The 21,550-nt window shown below is 45.7% G+C and overlaps 1 protein-coding gene across 13 annotated transcripts in view; it reads right to left on the bottom strand.

Moving 5' to 3' along the window:
• The window catches only part of PPFIBP1 (PPFIB scaffold protein 1), a 62,486-nt gene that overhangs the window by 33,568 nt on the left and 7,368 nt on the right, over positions 1-21,550 (bottom strand). For 10 of the 13 annotated variants that reach the window (XM_088528379.1, XM_088528377.1, XM_088528376.1 and 7 more), the window contains exons 2-3: positions 7,273-7,433; positions 5,564-5,769 (exon numbers count right to left, since the gene is read on the bottom strand). In XM_088528379.1, coding sequence (XP_088384505.1) covers positions 5,564-5,769; positions 7,273-7,336 — 270 coding nt within the window. In that variant the 5' untranslated portion in view covers positions 7,337-7,433. Of the gene's footprint in view, positions 1-5,563; positions 5,770-7,272; positions 7,434-10,298; positions 10,603-21,550 lie in introns of those variants that run through there. The other 3 variants (XM_088528381.1, XM_088528380.1, XM_088528369.1) reach the window with 3 other exon arrangements.

A 21,550-nucleotide genomic window follows, 5' to 3' on the forward strand; every position in this document is an offset into this window, starting at 1 on the left:
TCTCCGGGGCATCTCTGTCAGACAGGATAGATGGACCTGTGGACTTTGGATGGTTGCTGCTCGCCGTCCTCCACCTGAGGCACAACGGCCCGCAGCGTGGAGCGCTGGACAGGGGTCCCTGCCCCAGGGCACCCATCAGATGCACCCAAACACAGGCACCCAGGGACAACACACAGTCCTTCATCCAGTCTCCTGGGAACATTCAATAATTAATGGGACATAAACGGTCGGAAACACCGTTTTGGGCAAGGCGCGAAGCTAGGCTGGCTCAGGCAGAAGCATCCGTGCAAACCCAACTGGGGTGAGAGCAACTCCCCATGCACCCAAGCTGCCCATCTCATCCTGCTCCAAAGAGCTTTCCCAGTGAGAGCGCTTCCACTCCAACCATAGCCACTACCTTCTTTGCCCCACAGTTAAGTTGCAGTTTTTCCAGGAATAGCAGTATTGTTACTAATTACTAATATTTTTGATCTCAATGCCTCACTCCTGGATCCCGCTGCTAACCTGGAAAAGCGCAGCTTTTATTAATCAAACCAGGATGTTTATAACTCATTCAATGAGTAAAAATCTTGAAAATAAGAGCATTAAGCAACCCACAACAACAACAACGAGAAGATGTGAAAGAGGAACGGAAGCAGTGTTTTTCAAGCCAAATTCATGTATTTTGGACTGCAGAGCGTGATTTGGGAATGCTCTGCCACGCCGCTGATGGGGCTGCTCCATAACAAGAACAGATGCTGTGCGCTCTAGAACTGCAGTTCACAGATTTTTTCTTACTGCCAATGAACTCATCCAAGACACACGAAGATGCCAAGCCAAGAAGCATTATAAATGAATCCCAATTATCTTCCAATATTAAAAACATCCCAGCCTCGACAACCATCTTGAGCAAGAAACAGGATGTTTCAAGAACATTCAGGGTCAGATCTCTCATGAACACACAGGATAGGTAGGAGACAGCTGTTGATGACAGACTTAAACAGCATCGCAAGGGCTCCTTCCAAGTTATGACTGCAGGAGGGATATGGAACAGGTGTTCGGTGGTAAACACCTATGTTGCCACACATTTCCATAAAGACGTTTCACTAGCTAAGCTCAGCCCAAGCGCAAGCAGAGCCAAAGAGAAGAACTGTACACCCACGCCATGACAATCAAACAACAAGCGTTGGTCTGAAGACAAGATTTTTCCATGAATAAAAAATACGAAATGAGTTGTGGCTAACCAAACCACTTTCACCACATGGGAATTGCTCTGTCCTCAAAACAGGCTAATATATCTCTAAGATTACAAGTCGTGTTCACTCAGCCAGGAAAACTTCTCTCCAAAGTATCTCCTCTTATTAACCCTCGTTCATCTCAGACACTCTCTGGAAGAATTAACTCATGAAGAAATGTCAAAATCTGAAGCCCATCTGTGGGAGGACAGATCCACTATTCACCATAGCTATACTCTGGATTTGACCAGCTGTCGCAGGTGTCACAAATCAACTAGCAACTTTAAATGAGCTGAAAGCATACTCCAAGGAACCTCTGGACATGGTTAAAGCTTGTTGCATTCAAGAAATCATGCTAAGACAGTTGCTTCTTACGCAAAAACTGCCATTTCATTTCTTTTAAATGAAAAATATTATCTGGCTTTTCTCTCCAGGAAGCCATCACAATAAGTCAACAAGAACCCACATCTGAAACTTCATATCAGGAGTTTGGGGAGGCTGTCTGGGAAGGCTGGGAAGGGACTCACCGTCCCCTCCACCCTCCTCTTTAACACGACACAGTTGGCTTCATCCTTCTGGAAAGGCTCTTGCATAAGACATATTAAAAAATAGCACTACCAAGAAAAGTAATAACCAAAAAGAAATCTGTCTCTTGTATTTCTCAACTAGAGAAAAAAAATGAAGCAATATTCATGGCTAGCAGCAATTCTTTTACAAATTATCTTTGTGCTGATGAATCTATCAAATTGCAGCTGAAAACAAACAGGCCTGTACTGGTCTTGCAAAAGGCAGAAATTGTTTAAAATGGTCTTTTCAGTGGTGGTAACATTACAGGTTACTGGTACATCATCTACATTGAATCCAGAAGCAACATTTTTATAGTACAGCACATGAGAAGGCAGTAAACATTTCTGTTGATCAGAAGAAAACCTGAGAAATGCTAATTCCTCGGAATCCTTATAACCTGGCTATGGATTTCAGGACCAATCCACATTTCTGTTTCCCCAATGAAGCCAACAATCCCAACACTTTTCAACTTAGGAAAGGCCTGAGCCCTCTCCCAGACTTGGGAGACACAGCTTTGTTTCTAATTTTAATCACAGTGTTCATCTGCCATCAGCTTGCATATGGAGACACGTGCAGAGTTTCAGCTACACAGAGATAAAAATTAGGAAAAATAACAAAAAAACAGACAAAAACTGCATGTTTCAGTTAAATTGACTTATTTGTACAGCAGAAAGCTTCATTTACAGCTCCTCTGTGTGCCCCTGGGTGGTCCACCCGGTCGCTCTACTCAGAAGGGCTCTCCCAGCTCTTTGGGCACTGGTGTACGAGGCCACCTCGTACCCACCAACTGCAACACCAGCAGGAGACACTTTTAATTCTTCAGCCCCTTGCGAGTGCTTACATAGCCTGTTTGAACCACCTGCTGCATTAAGTGAGTAGAGGAGGAAGGAAGCCAACATGTGACACAAGACAGTCAATTCCAACACAGCAAATTGAATACTCTGCCCCGTTTTACAGAAGTAAGCAAGTCTAGGAGACAGCTGTCAAAAACCCTTCCCCAACTAAAGGCATCAGCAGTTTCCCTTCAGGATGGATTTTTTTGTGTGTGTGACGCATTATTTGGCAGCTGTGAACGCTATTTTTGTTGTCCTCTGAGATGTCAAGGGTCTTGGCTAGAGCTTCGGGCTGGGATGTCACGCACCCGTTCTAGTGGTTTTGAAGAGCCTGTTGGGATGTAACTTGTTCACAAGTGGGGGATTACCCTGATTTTAGGATAGGTAATATCACCAGAAAGCCTTTCTTGGAATCACCTGTGCACTTCACCAAATACCTTCTGTGCTCTGAGACCTGCAATATTGGTAATTCCTTTAAATCTCATGATCCTTGCCTGCAGCACACTATGAACTGTAGCAGTTAGTCTCTCTCACTAGGGGTTTTAAAAACACCACAGACATAATTAGGGGAATAATTTGAGGGATGAGAAGTATAGATGGAATAGATATGTAATCTTTTGTACTTAAAGCTCATGCATTCTTTCCAGTGATCACGACTCACCAAGATCAAAGACACAGAGAGCACATCTTCCAAATCCAGCCCCTAGCCGTAAAGAAAAACATTATAATCTCATTGTCATTTGGCCATCTATGTCAAACGACTCTGAAGGATTTTGCTCCGGTTCCTCACAGGCAGATATCCTCAAATCACACCGTCATCGCTACCAGGGGCAGTAACCGGTCAGACACCACAGCCACAGCAACCAAGCCACACTGCCGTGGCCCCATCGCTCCAGAACACGTGCCGAAGATCAGCCTCGTTATGTGAGCACGAGTGAGGTCTGTGCCACTCATGGGGATTATTTTATCTTCCCAAGCTCTCTGACATATGAACATATATTTATTTTTAAAGCCCGTATTTGCACAAAATCGGTTATGTCCCCTGACTTCCATTCCACGCAGCCCAGGGTCTACTTACAGCGATTTTCAGCGCTGTACGTTACAGAGCAAGGAAATGCTGATGGCAGCAGGAACTCGAGGTTTTAAAGACCTGACTGCGGCATCCTTCCTGCCACCTCCTCCTGATTCTAATGTTTCCTGCCACGCTTTGACCAAGCGGGCAAGCTCCAAATCCCACTGGAGTCGACGGAAAAGTGCCCATTAGTTTCATTAAATTAGGGGCATTTTCAGATGAGTGTAATAAAGGGACGTTCTCCCCTCAAAATCCTTCTGCAGGAGAGCACACCGCCCCTGAATTCAGGTCCCTGCCCCTTCTCAGGGAGGCTGCGCACAGCCCACGTGCCACTAGATGGCACGTCAGGTCAAAGAGAAGCTACTGCAGTTTGACACGAAGGGTGACATGACATGAAGGGCGACACTCTTAGGGTGCTGGTTTTCCAAATACTGCTTCTAACTCTGCTCCCATTGACACTATAAGGTGCCTGTGACCGAAGTGCGCTGTGCTGGGGTGTCACATGCTGCAAGTGAGGACGGCCAGCAGCAGCAGAGGACATGCTGCTCCCCGCCACCAGCCCTGCCTCTGCGCATGCCATCCCACTGGCGCTCTTGCCATGGGTCTGGTGGAGCGGGAGCCACCAAGCCAACCCAGGTCAACCTGCTGATGTGGTGCAGAATCAACCTATAAAACCAGAAATAAATATTGTTTTCTGACAGATCAGCTAGAGACACAGGATCGCTGAACGTCTCCTGAGGTTGGATGCAGCAGAAGACAATCAGGACCTCTCTTCCTGAGAGCAGCCTGCAGTGACAGCGCAGTTGGTATCACGCAGAGCAACCACAGCCGGCCTTTTCCTGGATCAGACCCACAGTTTGTTCTACCCAGTATTCCCACTTCAGCAGCACACAACATTACCTTGGCCAATGCCAAGTGTGTCAGGGGAGCCACGAGGACGCTGCTGTCAATAGCAAAATCTGAAGACCCGCACACCCACAGCTGTCACTCTGCTTCCACAGATTGACCTAAACCCTGAGGCATGATATCCCAAAACGAATCTCAATGTCCATTGCTAGAGCTTCCCTGAAATTCGGGCACACGCACAGGAATGCAAACTTGGCCACAAGCACAAGGGCTCCTCTCTGGACCTGCTGGGAAGTTGCCAGCCATAGGGCACCAGGAGGTAAAACCAGTGGGTCCTTCAAAATTGAAGCTATAACTCGCCTTCTACTAAGCACAGATTTTTCCTTCTCACTGTTCTCTCCAGAGACACTCCACCCTTGAATAATATTTAATTTGGAGGGAAAACCAAGGCTCAGGGAAAGAACAGCCTTTTCAGCCATATTTTGGTGCATTTTTAAAGTAAAGATGACGAAAACCTGAGAGGCTCATAAGCACTGAAATTTGACTTGGTTTCCAGGTTAAAGGAAGATCGAGTTTATACAACTCGCTTCTATTTTAAGTAAGGTAGGAAGGCCCATTACAATGCTAGTACTTGTGGAAAACACTCTGTCAAAACTCCTTTTCTAAGAAAAGTTCGATTAAAGCAATTTTTGCTATTCAAGAGTCTGATTCCTATAAAAATACCCTTCTCCCACCTCAGAGATGAAACTCCTGTTACCAAACATTTTTTTCCTCACCCAAATGAAGTACAGTGATACCTCAAAGCAAACAGAGGCCAATGTCTTGCATGAGGCATCTGAACTACGGCTTTCTTAGGGCTCCACAGCAGCATCTCCATATCAAAATCTCTTCCTGTTGGTTCTTGGACACGTACTCTAAAATTTCAAATTGCCTGCATAAAACAGCCTTCACCTTGCCTGAGCCAGCTGGGTTAAGAGGTGAATAAAGCCAGAGCCTGGGATTTTGAGGGTGAAACGAGGTTGCCACCATACCATTTGACACTGGAGCCACTCGACGAGAGCCTCTGCCGTGGAGTCCGGCACCTGGCATCGCAGCCCTTCTCTTTCATCCGCCTCCATCATCTCCAGCAGGCCCCGCAGGTCCTCGACCAGGTGCAGCGCTCGCAGGCCCCCCATGAAGGGCGACGTGGGGGACTGGCAGTCGAATATCCCGTTGGAGTACTCCAGCGCCTTGGATCCTGAGCCAAGCAAGGGCACACACAGAGCAAAGGGATAAATACCCGGGAAAATCTGCAACAAATCTTCCTATATCCAACCCATCTCTTCCGACAACTCAACTGGTCTTGGATGTTGCCCCTTCCCCGCACATTTTTTTTTTCCACAGAAATATGTGACACTGCTCTAAGGCCTTGGAAAATTTGTGCAAGAACAAAGAAGCATAAGAAGATAAATAGGCTGAATCACTTCTACAAGCACAAAATTAAAAAAGGAAAAAAAAAAAAAAAAGGTCAATATGGTTGATATGGAAGTGCTGACGTTTGTATGCTAATATGGAAAAATAAATCTTATTTGCATAAACTCCCAGTATGTATGTTTGACCTACATTAAAACTTGAGATATGTAAAGTAAGGAAGGAAACTGCAAATTCAGGATTAAGGTTGATTTAAAGTAACCTAGCTAATCCCAGCTAGAACTTCAGCATGTTGATTTATGGCCTTAATACTGTAATGCTTTGGCATTACAATGAGACATATTAATGACAGAACATTAGCTTTTGCACTGTCAACTTTTGGAAAGTATGGAGATATGCCAAAAATGCACTGCCATAAGCTTCCTTCATCTCCTCTGGCAAGACACAAAGCAAAAAAAAAAAGGAAAAAAGCAAGCTAGTTTCCTAGCAAAGGATTTCATATTCCTTCTTGTTATATTACTTTATAGGTCTGTAAAGACACATGGGTGACTTAAATATCCCAACATCACATTTTATTTTTATATTAAACCTCATATTGCCATAACCAGCTTGGACCCTTTAAAACACAGATACACGATCTGATCCAAACACTAATATCTACTTCTGGAAATTTCTAAAGTCTCAGCTTATATGTATTTTTAGAGATCACTGTGATCCAACTGAAGCCACTTTGCATCTGTGCCTGCAATGTGTCCTTCACATCTTTAGGAAAACTGCAGAGAAAAGTTGTTGTTCAAGCTAAGCACACTTTTTTTTTTCCCTGTTTTTCTCCTCTAAGGAAATTATTTTAAGTGGGCCCATTAAAGACTTATCATAACTATGTTGCTATCCTTGCATGATGTTCTTTTTTTTTCAGTTTGCATAGCTGTTAGCATAGCTCTGCTGGAATAAGATTAAATTACTAACTTTTTGCTGCTTTGCTTCTCTGTGTGGTGTATTTGGGTTATTTTCCAGCTCACCTGATCCAGCTCAGGAAGCAGAAGTTGCACACTTCACAATCCCTGTCCTTAGCCCACCTAAAATCTACAGGTTCTTATAAAAAAACACTTATAAAAATAATAAAAATACAAAAGGCAGGTTCAACCCAAATATTTGGACCCATAATATTCCAACTTTGAAAAAGAAAAAAAAAAAAAAAAGAAAGGAGAAAATTTAGTTCATGTTTTAACTCTTCTGATAGTGTGGATACACCACACACATCACAGGCACATTCCCTCCTCGGGCTGCCCTCCAGGCACGAGGAAGGAGGCTGGAAGCCCTGAGCATTTACCTGCTATAATGCCGTCCATCTGCTCCAGCGCGGCGGCCAACATGTCACTTGCATCACTCATCATCTTCTCTCTTCTCGAGGACGTCACCAGCTACACCATAAGGAGGAACAAGGGACCAGCAGGGCGAGGTGGATGCAGAGCCTCAGGTCTACGAGCCAGTCTGCAAGAGAAAAGTGCATTTCACTGTGTGGATGCTCAATGCAGACACCGCTGTCGCTGCGCGGAGAGCAGACGGGGCTGGTTGCTAGCACAAGCAAGACTTGGAGATGTTCTTCACCAGGCATGAACAGACATTTTAAAGTATTGCCTTAATAAGCTGGTTCCTAATTTTGGTGAGCCTCCAGCATGCTCTGTCCATGCGCTGGAGGAATCCCAGGGAACGCTTCAGAGGCCCCAAGCAGTGCTCCTGAGGAGCTCACCAAGAAGACACCAGCTCTCCTAACCCCTTAAGATCACTGCAACTCTGCAGTGTCTTTCCTGGGTGTCTTTCCTTCCTATCTGCCCTCCCCAGAAATCTCTTGGTAAAGAAGAGGAGCCAGAAAGTTTGTCCAAGTGTCCTGGAGCCTGATAATCCGAAATACGGGGTATATTGCCATTTTCCTACAGGCCATTTCCCTACATGGACACAGCATGCACTCACTGGAGCTACCCATGACAATGGAGCCATGTCTCACCCTGAGATTTTGAAAACCAGAACTGCTTCCCAGGGAATATTCCCAGTAGGGTCTGGAAAAGCTAACCTGCCTGACACACTGCCCGCGGGGGTGAATTAGCAGTTTTAAATCCCTGAGGGCTATACAAAGAAAGCCCTGGTGCAAGTCAAGCACATGCTCAAGCCCTGAGCTGAGCTGGGGCCGCCGAGGTAGGTCGGGGCGTTCCCTCTCCTTGCAGCCCAGCACAGGGGACGCACAGGCCATGGAAACAGTCCAGATGATTGTCACAGCTTTAACCTAGGTCACACGAGACTGCTACAAATATAGATAGGGAATGAAGCTAAACAAAAACCAGGAAGGAAAACTCCCTTTAGCCCTTTGCATGCCCTGCCGTTTGGGTGGGTATTAGCCTGCGCCACTGCTGACATCGCTGCTGCAGAAGCAATGAAGAAAGTTTTTCACATTAACTCTGGCGTAAACCCTGGCACAGGGTCTACTAAAACCAAGACAAAGCAACAACAACAAAAACCCTCGGATGTTATAAACTGAATTTTCCTTCCCACGGGCTGCCTGTCTGGCTTGACCCAGCCGATAGGTAGCTCTTACTGGAGGCTGCCAGCTCTGCTGAAATGCTATCCTTCAAAGGCCAGCGAGCATTTCATCCTCCAGAGCTAAATTTCCACTATGTGAGGAGGATTCAAACCCTAAGGCAACTTTCGAATAATGCCACGGAGACTCCTGAACTTAATGGCACAAGCTTTGTTTTACTATTTAGTTGCCAGACTGAGAAAAACAAAAGCAAAATAAAATAATGATGTCACAACTCTTTAAAAAGGAAGTAGCACCATAATTCAAGATTTCTAACCTTCAAGTAGGTATCTCCAGATTTTACAACACAATCCACACCATAAACTTTCAACAATATAATACCTGCCATAATATGCAGGGCCCACTAAAAGATCTTTGGTGTGGTACCTACATGTGTGACAAAAATAAGTAGAAAACTCAGGTTTTGCAAAAGCATCCGCCTGTGTAATACTGAAGACAGTCTTGTCCTTTCTCTTCCAGACTTCCTGGCTCTTACAACTAGGTCCTGCCGAAGTTTAGTAAATGTGGATGACTGTGGAGTGTAAATCATCTACATCAGATCTATCTCTGGAGGTGAAGAGCGCAAAGAGGAGCCCCAGGACTGTTGCTGTCCCAGACCAAAGGCTGATTCCCCACAGCCTGAAGGAGGAAAAGATTAAAAAAGCAAAGTAGCACCCGGATGTCCATCACCCAGTTAGCAAATGGGAACCATGCCCATGATCTTATCAATGTGAATAAACATCTGATCAGAGGGAGAAACGAAAATGTATTGGCCTCTAACGCCAACAGCTGGGGATGATGCAACGAGATCCTGTTTTCCCCAGGAATTTGCCCTGGAAAGCGGTCATTGAAAACAAGCCTGGAATGGCCCCTCCTTCCCTGGCCACCTTCCCAGCACAGTGCTTCACATGTGGCAGGCAGGAAGCAAAGCTGCTGCCACAGAAAAATAATCCTGGAGGCAATCTTGCCTGATGAAGGCACAGGATCGCTTTTACTCTTCACACACCATCATCGGTGTGTGCGGCACGGAGAGGCAGGGGGAAGAAAACTCCAAGCCCTCGTACCCCAATGCGCTAAGGCACGAATCTGTGTCCATCAAGACAACAGGAAGAGGGAGGCAGAGGCAGGGGAGGCGCAGGGGACATAGGGCTGTTGTTAGATACAAGTCACAAAACAGCAGCCTTCTGCGTATCAAATTGCTCATCTGAAGTTCAAGGTCCGCCTAAAATCCAATAGGAAAGGAGGCAGTACCGAAACGTCGGCAGGTTATTTGGTACCGTCTGCAAGGGCACTGGGGCCGCCTCGGACTTCCAAAGTTTGGGAGACTCTTGGGCTGAGCACTGACACAGAGGACCTTCCCGGTCCTTCCCTAGCTTTGCTCACCATGACTTTGTCCTAACGGGAATAAGCCCTAACAAAACCCTCGGGGCCAAGCGTGCAAGACCCACCTCGAAGAAGCTCGGGGGAGCTCCTTGCCAAAACGAGGCATGGCTAAGGCGGAAGATGACGTCACATGGAATAACCTCCTTCCTCTTGCAAAAGCAAAAGGAAAGGAAAAGGAAAACCATTGTGCAAGCACACACTGATCTGCGACGCAGCAGAAGAGCCAGAAACCAAGGTGCACGCAGGGACGAGCAGGTAGGCGCGTGACGGTCAGCCCTGCCTCACCACCACCACAGACACGGCTGGGAGAAAGCCAGAGCACCCGGGGCCGTGCTGAATGTGCTCTGCCCGGGGAGCCACTAAAAACAAGTTTTCCCTCGCTCTTCTAGAAAACCACTCACCTTCTCGACTCCCTCAGTGCACACACAAAAGGGCAGGATATTCTTCTGCTTTTTGTTCTGTTTTAAAAAAGAAGCAGATCCCTCTTCTGGTACTCGCAGCCCAACACCTTGCTCACGCTGACAAGCACAAGCATTACTTCATCGCGGCTGTATTTACAATGCCCAATTAAAAAAAAAAAATAGGCACATCTCCATTATCAGCCACAATTACTCTTATCACCAGCTGACATTTCTGCCCTAGCTCTCCCGTTACAAAGATGCCGTTATTTGGTCTTACTTGTTCAATGTCCTTTCCTCCGGCTCCGACACGCCAGTCTGGTTGCTAGGGCTATGCTGTTCACTTTTCAGTAGGTGGAGATTTTTTATTTTTATTTTTGAATGACATGCAAACCCTCTGGCTACGGCGCTAGGGAAGAGACACTCCAATCGACTCGCAGAGAAAAGCAAAACACTGCCCTGCAAATGAAACTAAGGAAGGCGAGGGACACAGCGGGGCTTTGGAGCTTGGTGAATGGGAACGGCAGGCTGAGGGATTCCAACGGCAAAGCTGCCTGAAACGGGATTTTAAAATTAGACATTGCATGAAGATGTCAGACTAAATAATAATAATAATAATAATATTAATAAAAGCACCTATGTTATGTATGTTGGAAATTATAGTTTTCCCCCTCCACGAGTTCTCTACATCAAATTACAAAAGCAGAGGCATCTAGAGGCAACGTTTTCAAGCCTATTTTTTGCTTTGGGAGGCTTTCATGCCGGATACCCACTTAGCAAACACATGGCTAGGCAAGAGGTCCCAGCATCTTCTGGCTTTGTCTCCTTCGCACCTCTGACCTGAATCATCCTCAGCACTTAGTTGTCACAAGGGCAAGCTTAGTCTGTTAAGATAAACGCCACTTCAGACACCTAATCACACCTATTTGTGCTCCAAGTGGTCAGCCAGAAGAGAAACTGCGCACAGAAAAACTTATCTATAAAATACATTTGAATTACAAACAAGAGCTGCTTCAAACAAAAGAATCTAAAGTACTAGAATAATTTCTCCCGTTTTGAAGACCCTGAACTATAGTGCTACCAGGCAGCGGCTTTTTAGCGCCCAATAACAAAAGTATTCAACAAATTTACACTAGGGGTCATTAGCATTTCTCTTAACAAAAAGAAAAAAAAAAGAACATTTCATGGATTTCAGGCCTAAGGGAAAAAATAAAAAAGGGTAAACAACGAAAATAGATCACTGCTGAATGCATTGCTTTGGTATTTTACAGGAGAACAAACAAAATTTAAAAATGAAAATAAAATAAACGCTGGGGGTATCTTAATGGGAATTGCTTAGACAAATATCTTATCATGAGACAGGAAGAATAAATGACTTAGCTCCCAAATTCACCCCACAACATGTTTTGAGCCGCGCTACACTCTATGCCTCAAGCAAGGAACTGAGCAGACAACAAAAATTTTGATGGGAAAAATTAATTTTCAACACATTTTAGAGCAAACTGCTGTTTCTCACACTCCCTCCCCTCAGCTTACAAAGAAAAAAAAATAAATCTATTTGCAAAACAACCAAATTCGGGCTACAGCACTGTAATCATCCCGCTCGCTCCGCTCCCTCTCCCCCCCAGCAGCCCTTTTTTGACCGCATTTGAAAGGAATTCCATAAATCCAGCACGTGACGGGCTATTTTGCTGCGTGACGGACACGGCTCTGTAAATATTTTCGGCCCCTCGTAGTACGGCGCCTGAGGAATCAGCGCGTTATTTGCCCACGTGCTCAGCTCGGGCCCACGGGTTAGGGACAAAAGCCACGATTGAGACATTGGCCGCTGGCGCCCAGCGGCTCCCGCCGGCGCGGAAATGCCTCGCATTCCCCACGGACACGTCAGGGACGCGCTGCGGCCAGCGCGACACCCAACAAAAGGGACATTGTTGCTGGCAGCCCAAAAGGTACCACAGCAAAACACCGTAGGAACCGCCAAATCCCGAGCAGAAACCCATGTTTAGATCACATTGCACAGCACGTGCCTCTTCCCTTTAGGTTTTTTGTTTTCTTTTTTTCCCCTCTTTTTGGCGTTCCAAATTTATGAACTCCCGTATCCAAAAGGGTTCAGCTTTGGATTTTGGACCTCCAAATTCAGGAGTACCTACGTCCATCCACAAGTTTCCCTGCTGGAACTAGGCAAAGCATTATTTGAGGGCACTGAGGACCAAAAGCCCAGAAACCAAGTAGCATATTTCTAGCTTGAACTGAATTTTTACATGTGTAACTACTCATTTTCTGTAAAAAAAAGTCAATGATAATAATAATAAAAATCCCTTGCAATTCCACAGCACTAACAGTTACACTGAGAAAGCCTTCCCATAAATCCTACCATCATATCCCCCTTCCTTGCATCTGCATCTGGTTTTGTTATCCAAAGATTTATTTTTCAGGAATAATATGCTGAAGAAATGTGGCTCATCTGAAACATGATGTTTTATACATGAAAATACTGCAATAACATCTTGAAAGCCTCCCAACTTCTGAGCACTGGAGATTGCCTCTGTACGACCATGGCACTACTGATAGGCGAACGTTCTCACTGTACAGTGTGATTTGCAACACGACCTAAAAATCAAGGAGGGTAAAAACCTCACATGCTGAGGATTTTTTTTCTTCACTTGCAATGGGGATGAGAGAGAAAAATAAGGGGAAAAAAAGAGATAAAAAAAAATACGCTGTGGACCAATGAATTTTCTGTCTGTTTTTGTCTTGCGCACCTCAAAAACACATGGATCCTTCTATTTTCATTTTTTCCTACCCTAAAGCCCCATGCCAATAGCTCATGATGGAACTATGCCAAGGGCTTATTTTTAGGCAGCGCATTTAGGAATCTGAGAGATTCTAAATCAAGACAATCTGCTTTAGATAGCATATGACCATAATTCCTATTTAAAAATGACATTTTGCTTTTGGGATTATTAAAATGCCAGGTGCAGGTACTGTGCATGGCAAAACACAGACTTCCATTTCTGAAAAACTGCACACTTCAGAGCCGGGAAGCAGCAAGCAGCTCTCTCGGGGTGGGCTCCTTCCCCACACAAGGCTGCGGATCGCTCCTTACGAGGGGGCCCCGTTCCCATCTCCTTCCCTCCTTCTCTTGGCAGACCAATGTCTCCTCTCCTCACACTTCCCTGCAAGGAGGTACTTTAATGCCCTTTTATGAGCTTTTCAGCCTCCTGCATCCCCAAGGCTAAAAGATTCCAGTGCAACAAGGGTTGAGATGTGCCTGAAGCTCAGAGAGACGCACAAGGGAAAAGCATCGGGAACCAGGGTGAAGTGGGATGCTGCCGGGGCTGGGTGGCATCTTCACGATGCCAGCCTTGCCCACAGCCTCGGCTGCCAAGCCGGTTTTACCAGAATCCTTGCGGCATCTAGGCTCTCCTCAAAACCAACACCTCGCACAGAAGCAATTCCATTCAGTTTCTGCTATGGAAAATACACATGTGATCTTGTTTTTTTGCTGAAGGATGTTTAATGTAATCTGAGCGCACCCTAAAATTTTCAACACAGGAAGCCCTCATTGGACATGTAAGGTTTTAATGTGCAGAAGGGACAGGAGAAAACAGAATTACCTAAGAAAAAGTCTTCAGTACTGAAAAAAGAAAGAAAAAGCACCAGGATGCAGAGATGTTTCCCTCCTTTCTCCCTCTTTTCAACCTCCAGATAAAATTTATATAAAGCTTCAAAGAAAATGCAAGAATGTTTAAATTATTTTAATTAAAATTTTTAATTAAAACCTGGAACAGGCTGCTCAGAGAGGTTGTGGAGTTTCCTTCTCTGGAGATCTTCAAAACCCGCTTGGATGCAGTCCTGTGCCACGTGCTGTAGGTGACCCTGCGTGTGCAGGGGGGTTGGACGAGATGACATCTAGAAGTCCCTGCCAACCTTAAGCATTCTATGATTCTATGAAATATTTGTTTTCATAATATATTAAAGGTTAAAACTGTCGCCTCCCTGCTATTTTCATGGTTGCATGGGGAAAAAAGCTGCTAGTGTGTAATGTCTCCCAGCATTCTGCACACACAGGTAAGCCATAGCACAACCCACACTGCAAGGATGGAACAATACATCCAGTATTTGAAGTCCTACCTAGCTCAACATTTATATACCTCTAATTAGCTCTTCAAATACACACACACACACCCTTGAGCTCTGGGAACTGCTAGAATAATCCAAGCAATTAAAAATTTTGATGCCAGAACCCCTGCGTGCCAAGAAGGGAAAAGAGCAACCCTGCACTTCGGCGCAGTTGGGCATGTTTTCACAAGCGTGAATGCCCAGCTGCAGAAAACTTACACCCAAGCTCTGAACTCTCTCAAAGTTCAAGGTATTTATTCACACTTTCTGCTCCACTAAGAGGAGAGCCACAGGCTCCACGCACAACCCCAAGGACGCATTTCCCAAAGACCGTGATGCCCATGCTCCAGAGGATTAACTACTGCAAACCACAGCTTCGAGAACTTGAGGCACTCCAGCTGAATTTGGAGGACCCCGTGCTCGCGGTTGGCCGTGGGACAACGCTATCGAACGGGCTTCACGCCGCAGCAACCCCATGCTTGGGCTTCCCTGTCAGACTCCACGTTAAGTTCTCAGCGCCACGGGCTCAGCCAGCACGGACAGGGGAGCAAGGACCATGCACCCACCACGGTGCAAAAGCAAATGTAGCACCGAGCAAGCCAGAGCTTCCTGACCGGCAGCCCTCATTATATTTTGGATGAATTAATCAGCCTTAGTATTTCCATGCAAATGTTCTTCCGAATGCACATTTTCAAGATAAAACTTCAAAAACCTTGAGGGATCAGATACACCTTTAATGCTATGTATTTCTTTGAAGTATTTTCCTTTTTTTTTTTCCGACAACATCTCAAAGTTTTCCCACTTGCATACACATCGAACTAGACATCTGATGTTGAAATAAGCAGATACTAAAGTATTTCACTTTCCCAACCTTTTCTTTGGGAATGGAAGGGGTACGGTGGAGGACTCAGTGTGTAGGAATATGCACAGTAACTATATGCAGGTTCCCACTATACCGGCTGGCCAGGATTTTCCTCCTGTTATCAAAGGTCAAGCGGAAACAGCCCCACGTGGGTCTGCAGATCCTGGTCCCGGCGAGCAGCAGAGATATCCTGCAGGATGCAGACGCTCTTGCTGACGTCAACCAGGAGCTTTTAATTGACGGGAAGTGCCGGGCCCACACGGGCCGCGGGACGGAGGAGGCCGTGCTAGGTGCAAAGGTCCACCCGTGCGCCCGAAGCCCTTCACGAAGCTTCACCCGGGTGCGCTGGCCATCTTCAAAGGGTTCTTTGGAGGCGAGAGGGACAATTTGGCAGCACTCTGCAAACACGGCCAAAACTGCTGGTGAAAAGGGATGGGGCAACACATACCAAAATAAAACCCGTATCTTCTGCCTTGGCCTAGGACCCCACTGGACCAGTTGAAAAAAAGGCTGTCCTATAAGTTGTCCTCACTATCAAATACTGTGTTAAAAAGCCCCCGAAGCAAACAACTCCTGAGTCCCTGAGTCTCCCATTATCACCATAAGCACTAGACCAGCAGCTTCTTCAGAAACCACGTGAACACCAGGGTTCAAACCCCTCTGTGATCTACACGGAGGGCTGGGAATTGCACAGAGCCAAGTCCTTCCTGTTCTGCAGCACTAAAGCAGTTCTAAAGGGCTGATTGTTTCTATAACAGATTCACAGAAACGCCCATTTTAGAACTTTTGCCCCCGTGTTTCCTTTCATTGGACCTGACTATTTTTCACGTCCCTACCAAGCCATCACTAGGAGGACTGTTTGCACGGGGGTTTCTATTTAGGTCTGAAATGCTGTGGATTCTGTTTGCACCACTAAAGTTAGGACAAGATCCTCCCTTAGAGGTCTTGCCCTGCTGAATGAAAAGGAAGCATTTATATGGTCTGCTTTCGGCTTCCAGGCGGAGTAAATCCAAAACAGGCCCAAAAAAGTGTTCATTACATGTCTGCAAGAGAACTACATTTTCAGCCTAGGTCAGAAAATTAAAAAAGAAATTTGCTTATTTCAGAATATAAATCATCATACATCTTGATAGGGTCTTCACAGTTCTTCTCAGAGACAGCTCATCATTTATTTGTTGCTACATGAGCTATAGCATAGGCTACAGCATAGCATATGAGCTATAGTACAGGCATTTAAACAGGTATGAGAAATTGCCTCTTCGATGTCTGGCTAGAAACAGGCAGCTACAATTCATAGGTGGGTTGAGTCACTCACAGGGCGGTCTGCCTCTTTACTCACCCTCCTCCAACACTATTGAAACCCTATGGCAAGTGCTCTCCTTACAGCACTAAAACCTGCTGCTTCAAGTACATAGATTCATCCAATCCACAGTTTTGCTAGTAAAACACAGCTATCATGATATTTTACTTGGTTCAGGTTTTGCTGATAACTGCCAACACTTTTGCAAGCAAATTATTATGCACCAGCACGAGCGTTACTTGCTGTTGCTATGCCTTCATCTGTTCCACAGTACTGACATACCCTGAAAATACTGTGCTGCTAAAATAATAACTAAAATAATAAAACAAATAAGAAAGGCATTTTCGACACCACAAGTCCTTTAGAATATTATGGCTTCCTCTTTTTTAAACAGTTCTCTATAAGCTTTTGGCAGAGAGTTCATTTGACTTTACATTTAGCAATGAATAAAAAAGGCAAATATCACTCCAGCTTACTAAATGTTGGCTCCACATCTAACATCGAGAGTTCATACGTACATTTTGAAAAACAAAACAAAACAAAAAAAGGGTCGGGAATAGGTATCTCAGCACGGTAACAACCAGAATTCTGAATTTGAAGGTCACTGATTCATGTTGTCGGCATTTTTATGCCGCAATTTTACATTTTTGACAATTTCAAATAGCAGCTTTTGTTGCCTGCAAAGGTCTCATGAATCAAATGCATTCAGTCCTCAAGCAGTATCTTAATGAAATATCAGTTATTGTTCCCTTTCTTGACTCGCAGGCAAATGGTGTCACTTTAAGGAGATAATCTTAAGCAACTCTCCAAGAACTGTCAAGAATACTAAATAGTCACTTCTGTGCTTTGATTTGCTGTTTTATTCCCTAGTATTCTATGTAAATGTCAACTAATTAAAAGCCTTACAAACAGGGTTTAAATTGCCTGCATTGAAATATTTTATTAAAAAAAAAAAGTTAGAAAAATAACATGAACAACATGAACAGGACAGCTACTTCAATGGCATTCCATTTTTCTAAACTAGGGACTGAGTTATACTTGTTTTATCAAGTTAACCAAATATGGAGACTTCACAACCTCTTTGGTCAATCTGCTTCAGTGTTTCACCAAACCCAGAGTAAGGAAATTTTTTCTTCCATTCAAGTGGAATTTCTCATTTCAGTTTGTGCCTGTTGCCTCTTGTGCTGTCACTGGGCACCAGGTAAAGACAGTCTGGTCCTGTGCTCCTGACACCTTCCCCTCATGTTTTTACACATGCTGATAAAATCAGGCCTGAGCCTGCTCTTCTCTAGGCTAAACAGCCCCAGGTCCCTCCACTTCTGCCCCTACAAGAGATGCTCCAATCCCTTTATCACCTTTTGGGGCCTTACTGGGCTTGTTCCAGTAGCTCCATATATCTCTTGCACTGGGAAGCCCAGAACTGGGCACAGTATTCTAGATGTGGCCTCACAAGGGCTGATCTGAGAGGAAAGATCTTGATCTCCCTCAGCCTGTTGGTAACTGCCTTCCCTGCCAGCCCAGGACACCACTGGCCTTCTTTGCCATGAAGACACATTTCTGGGTCATGGTCTATTTGTACACCAGGTCCTTCTCTGCAAAGCCTGTCTTCAGCTGTTCAGCCCTCAGCACGGGGTCATTCCTTCCTCACTTGCCTTTGCTGAACTTTGCAAGGTTCCTCTCTGCCCGTTTCTCCAGCCTGTCAAGATCCCTCTGAAAGGCAGTACAACAGCCTGGTGTTTCAGCCTCTCCTTCCAGTGCTGTATTGCCTTCAAACTTACTGGTGGTTCTCTCAGTACCATGATCCACATGGGATGTTAAACGATGTTACGATGGGATGTTATGGTGGGATGTTAAACAATACCAATCCCTGGGGAACACCACTAGCAACTGGCCTCCAGCTGGACTTTGTGCTACTGATCACAACCCTCTGCCCAGCAGTTCAGCCACTTTTCAAGCCCTCGGCAGTTATCTAGTCCATACTTCACCAGCTTGCCTAGGAGGCTGTGGTGGGAGACGGTGTCAAAAGCCTCAATGAAATCAAGCTAGACAACATCTGCTGCTCTCTCCTCATCAATGAAGTCAATCATCTCACCAAAGAAGGCTATCAAGTTGGTTAAGCAAGATCTCCCCTTCATAAATTTGTGCTGACTACTCCCAATCACTTTTGTGTCCTTCACATGCCTGCCAGTGGTATCCAGGATGAGTTGCTACATCATCTTCCTAGGAATGAAGGTGAAGCTGACTGGCCTAAAGTTCCCTGGATTTTCCTTCTTAAAGACAGGAGTGACATTCGCTCTCTTCCAACACCCAGAAACCTCTCCTGATCACCCTGACCTTTCCAAGATAATCAAGAGTGGCTTTGCAAGGACACGGGCCAGTTCCCTCAGCACTGGTAGGCACATCCATCAGGGCCTAAGGACTTGCAATGTTCACTCTGATCTGACAAAGTACAAGGCTGCTTGTAACAAGCAACTCCTTCATAATTAGGAGTGACGGTGCTTGCTCTTCTCCTACCTGAGGGGCCTGCAACCTTCCCAGTTCATGAGACTTGGGGGAGACTCTTAACCCTGACACTAGAGTGAGAGGTCAGAGAGAGGACCTGCACTCAGAGGGCAGCACTCCAGCTTCTGCCCTGGGGAAAAGAGTGGGAATGGCATATCCCCAAAGAGCAGACTACCTCCAGTTCATAACCAACACTGAGAAACTATGGCCAGACAGCGGTGGTACTCTTAGCTACAGGAAAAATTCTCACCCAGTTGCAAGCAAGTTCCCATGCCACAGATACTCCTGGGGCTGAATTTGGTGCTTGTGGAGCATGCTAGGAGCTGCTCAGGGCCCCGACCAGCCGCTCTGCACACACACGACACCCCACACAGAGGGAGTTGGGCCCCCGAGGCAGCAGTGGACCAAGGCAGGAGACTTCCAGTGTAGGTGAGAATAAGTAATTTTGAAAAAACTACACAGCAGCCCATCAACACAAAGACAGGTCAACACTGCAAAGAGTAGAATATTTTCCTAACTCCCACTGGCAAATTTAAGAGAGAGAACCTGATTGAAGTCAGGCATAAAGACGGAGTAAATTGGCTATTAAATCAAAAGAAATGACATACCTAAACCACAGTTGCCCCAAAGGGCTTAGATTAAAAGTTGCTAACCTTGAGATTCCAGTTACCTTGTCTTCACATTAATTTTAATGGGTTATCCTACATGAGTAAAGCACATGTTCTTCGACCTGTGTAAACAAACTTTCTTTTTTTTTTTTTTTGAGAATTGGCCCACAGGACGGAACATTTTTCAAAGAGACAGAGAGTTGGTGCCTCACATGGAAATAGCACCTGGGAATTTCAAGCACAGCTCTACACCAAACTGCTGGTTAAAATAATGGAGATTTGTGTGGAGGGTGCACGCGAGTGTGTGAGTTTGCTTAAGCAAAGATCACTGTTACTTAGCATGGGTGGATATTCAGCTTGTGCCTGGCAACTGTTATCTTGTAAATAATCGGCGCTACCCCTGTCTGCATCCCAAGCAATTCACCCTCAAATCATTCAGAGCTCAGCACAGCACTGGGGAGAGAAGCATCAGGTGGCATTTCCTACCAGCACTGCAAATTAATACAATGGGTTTCTGAAGCAGGAGAACGTAAATTAACACATTAAAAAAAGAGAGAGAGAGAAACACACCCAGCAGACATACATACCAAAGCACATTTGGCACCACAAAGCTATCTCTGGTCACTCTGCAGCAGCGGTCTGTACCTGCGAGATTTCTCATCCAAGAACTGCAATCCCAGCTTGATGCTACATTGTTTGCAAGATCTGCCAGGATCCCCAAAAGCTGGCGTGGCTCCAGGCCAGCAGCCCCATATAGGGCAGAGCTCCAAAGAGCCGCATGCAAACGTCTAATAGCAGTAACACGACAACACGTCTCCTCTCCCATTGTAATGCAAGCAAGGCTCCCAGCTTGCTCAGAATAATAAAGGAGATGATAAGGCAGCCATATCTCAGTCCTCCTTGGTGTGGATCACCCCATTCACTACCGCTGTCATAATACACTGCAAATTACACACACCTACTTTTAATAACGCAAGCCTCAGACCTGTCTACATATTTTGTGGTGGCAGGAATTAACAGCCGCTGACAACCAGTCAGATAGCAGGAGCGTTAAGAGGAACAGCTGACTCCATTGCTACTACTTGCTGTGTACGTACGTGCCTTCCTGCCGTTGTCATCACCTACGCTAATGGTTTCTTCTGCCGCTGGGGCAACGTCGGTGGGCTTCCCTTGCCCCTTCTCCCAGCGGGAGCTCGTCTAGCAAGAAGTTCAGCAGCGCAAATCTACTCCAAGTCTGCTTTCCCTCCTTTTTATTAAGAGAAGAAAATTGCTGTCTGAACACACAACCATAACCTTAATGCTAGCGCCAAGCAGCAAGGAGCGTCTTCGCATCAGACCTATGGATTTTGGAGTCCTGGTTGACAACAGGTTAACCATGAGGCAGCAATGTGCCCTCGTGGCCAAGGAGGCCAATGGGATCCTGGCCTGCATGAGTAGGAGCGTTGCCAGCAGGTTGAGGGAGGAGATCTTGCCCCTCTGCTCAGCTCTGGTGAGGCCGCACCTGGAGTATTGGGTGCAGTTCTGGGCTACCCAGTACAAGAAGGACGTGGAGCTTCTGGAGAGGGTCCAGTGTAGAAGATGATTAAGGGACTGGAGCATCTATTGTGTGAGGAAAGACTAAGCGAGCTGGGCCTGTTTAGCCTGGAGAAGACTGAGAGGAGATCTTATCAATATGTACAAATACCTGAGGGGAGAATGTAAAGAGGATGGGGCTAAACTCTTCTCGGTGGTGGCCAGTGACAGGACAAGGGGTAATGGGGACAAATTGAAACACAGGAAGTTTCATCTCCATGTGAGGAAGAACTTCTTTCCTGTGAGGGTGACGGAGCCCTGGAACAGGCTGCCCAGAGAGGTTGTGGAG

The sequence above is a fragment of the Tinamus guttatus genome, unplaced genomic scaffold (assembly GCF_059628265.1).
Source record: "Tinamus guttatus ecotype Peru unplaced genomic scaffold, ASM5962826v1 Tinamus_guttatus_pri_ptg000308l, whole genome shotgun sequence".
Taxonomy (NCBI): Eukaryota; Metazoa; Chordata; class Aves; order Tinamiformes; family Tinamidae; genus Tinamus; species Tinamus guttatus.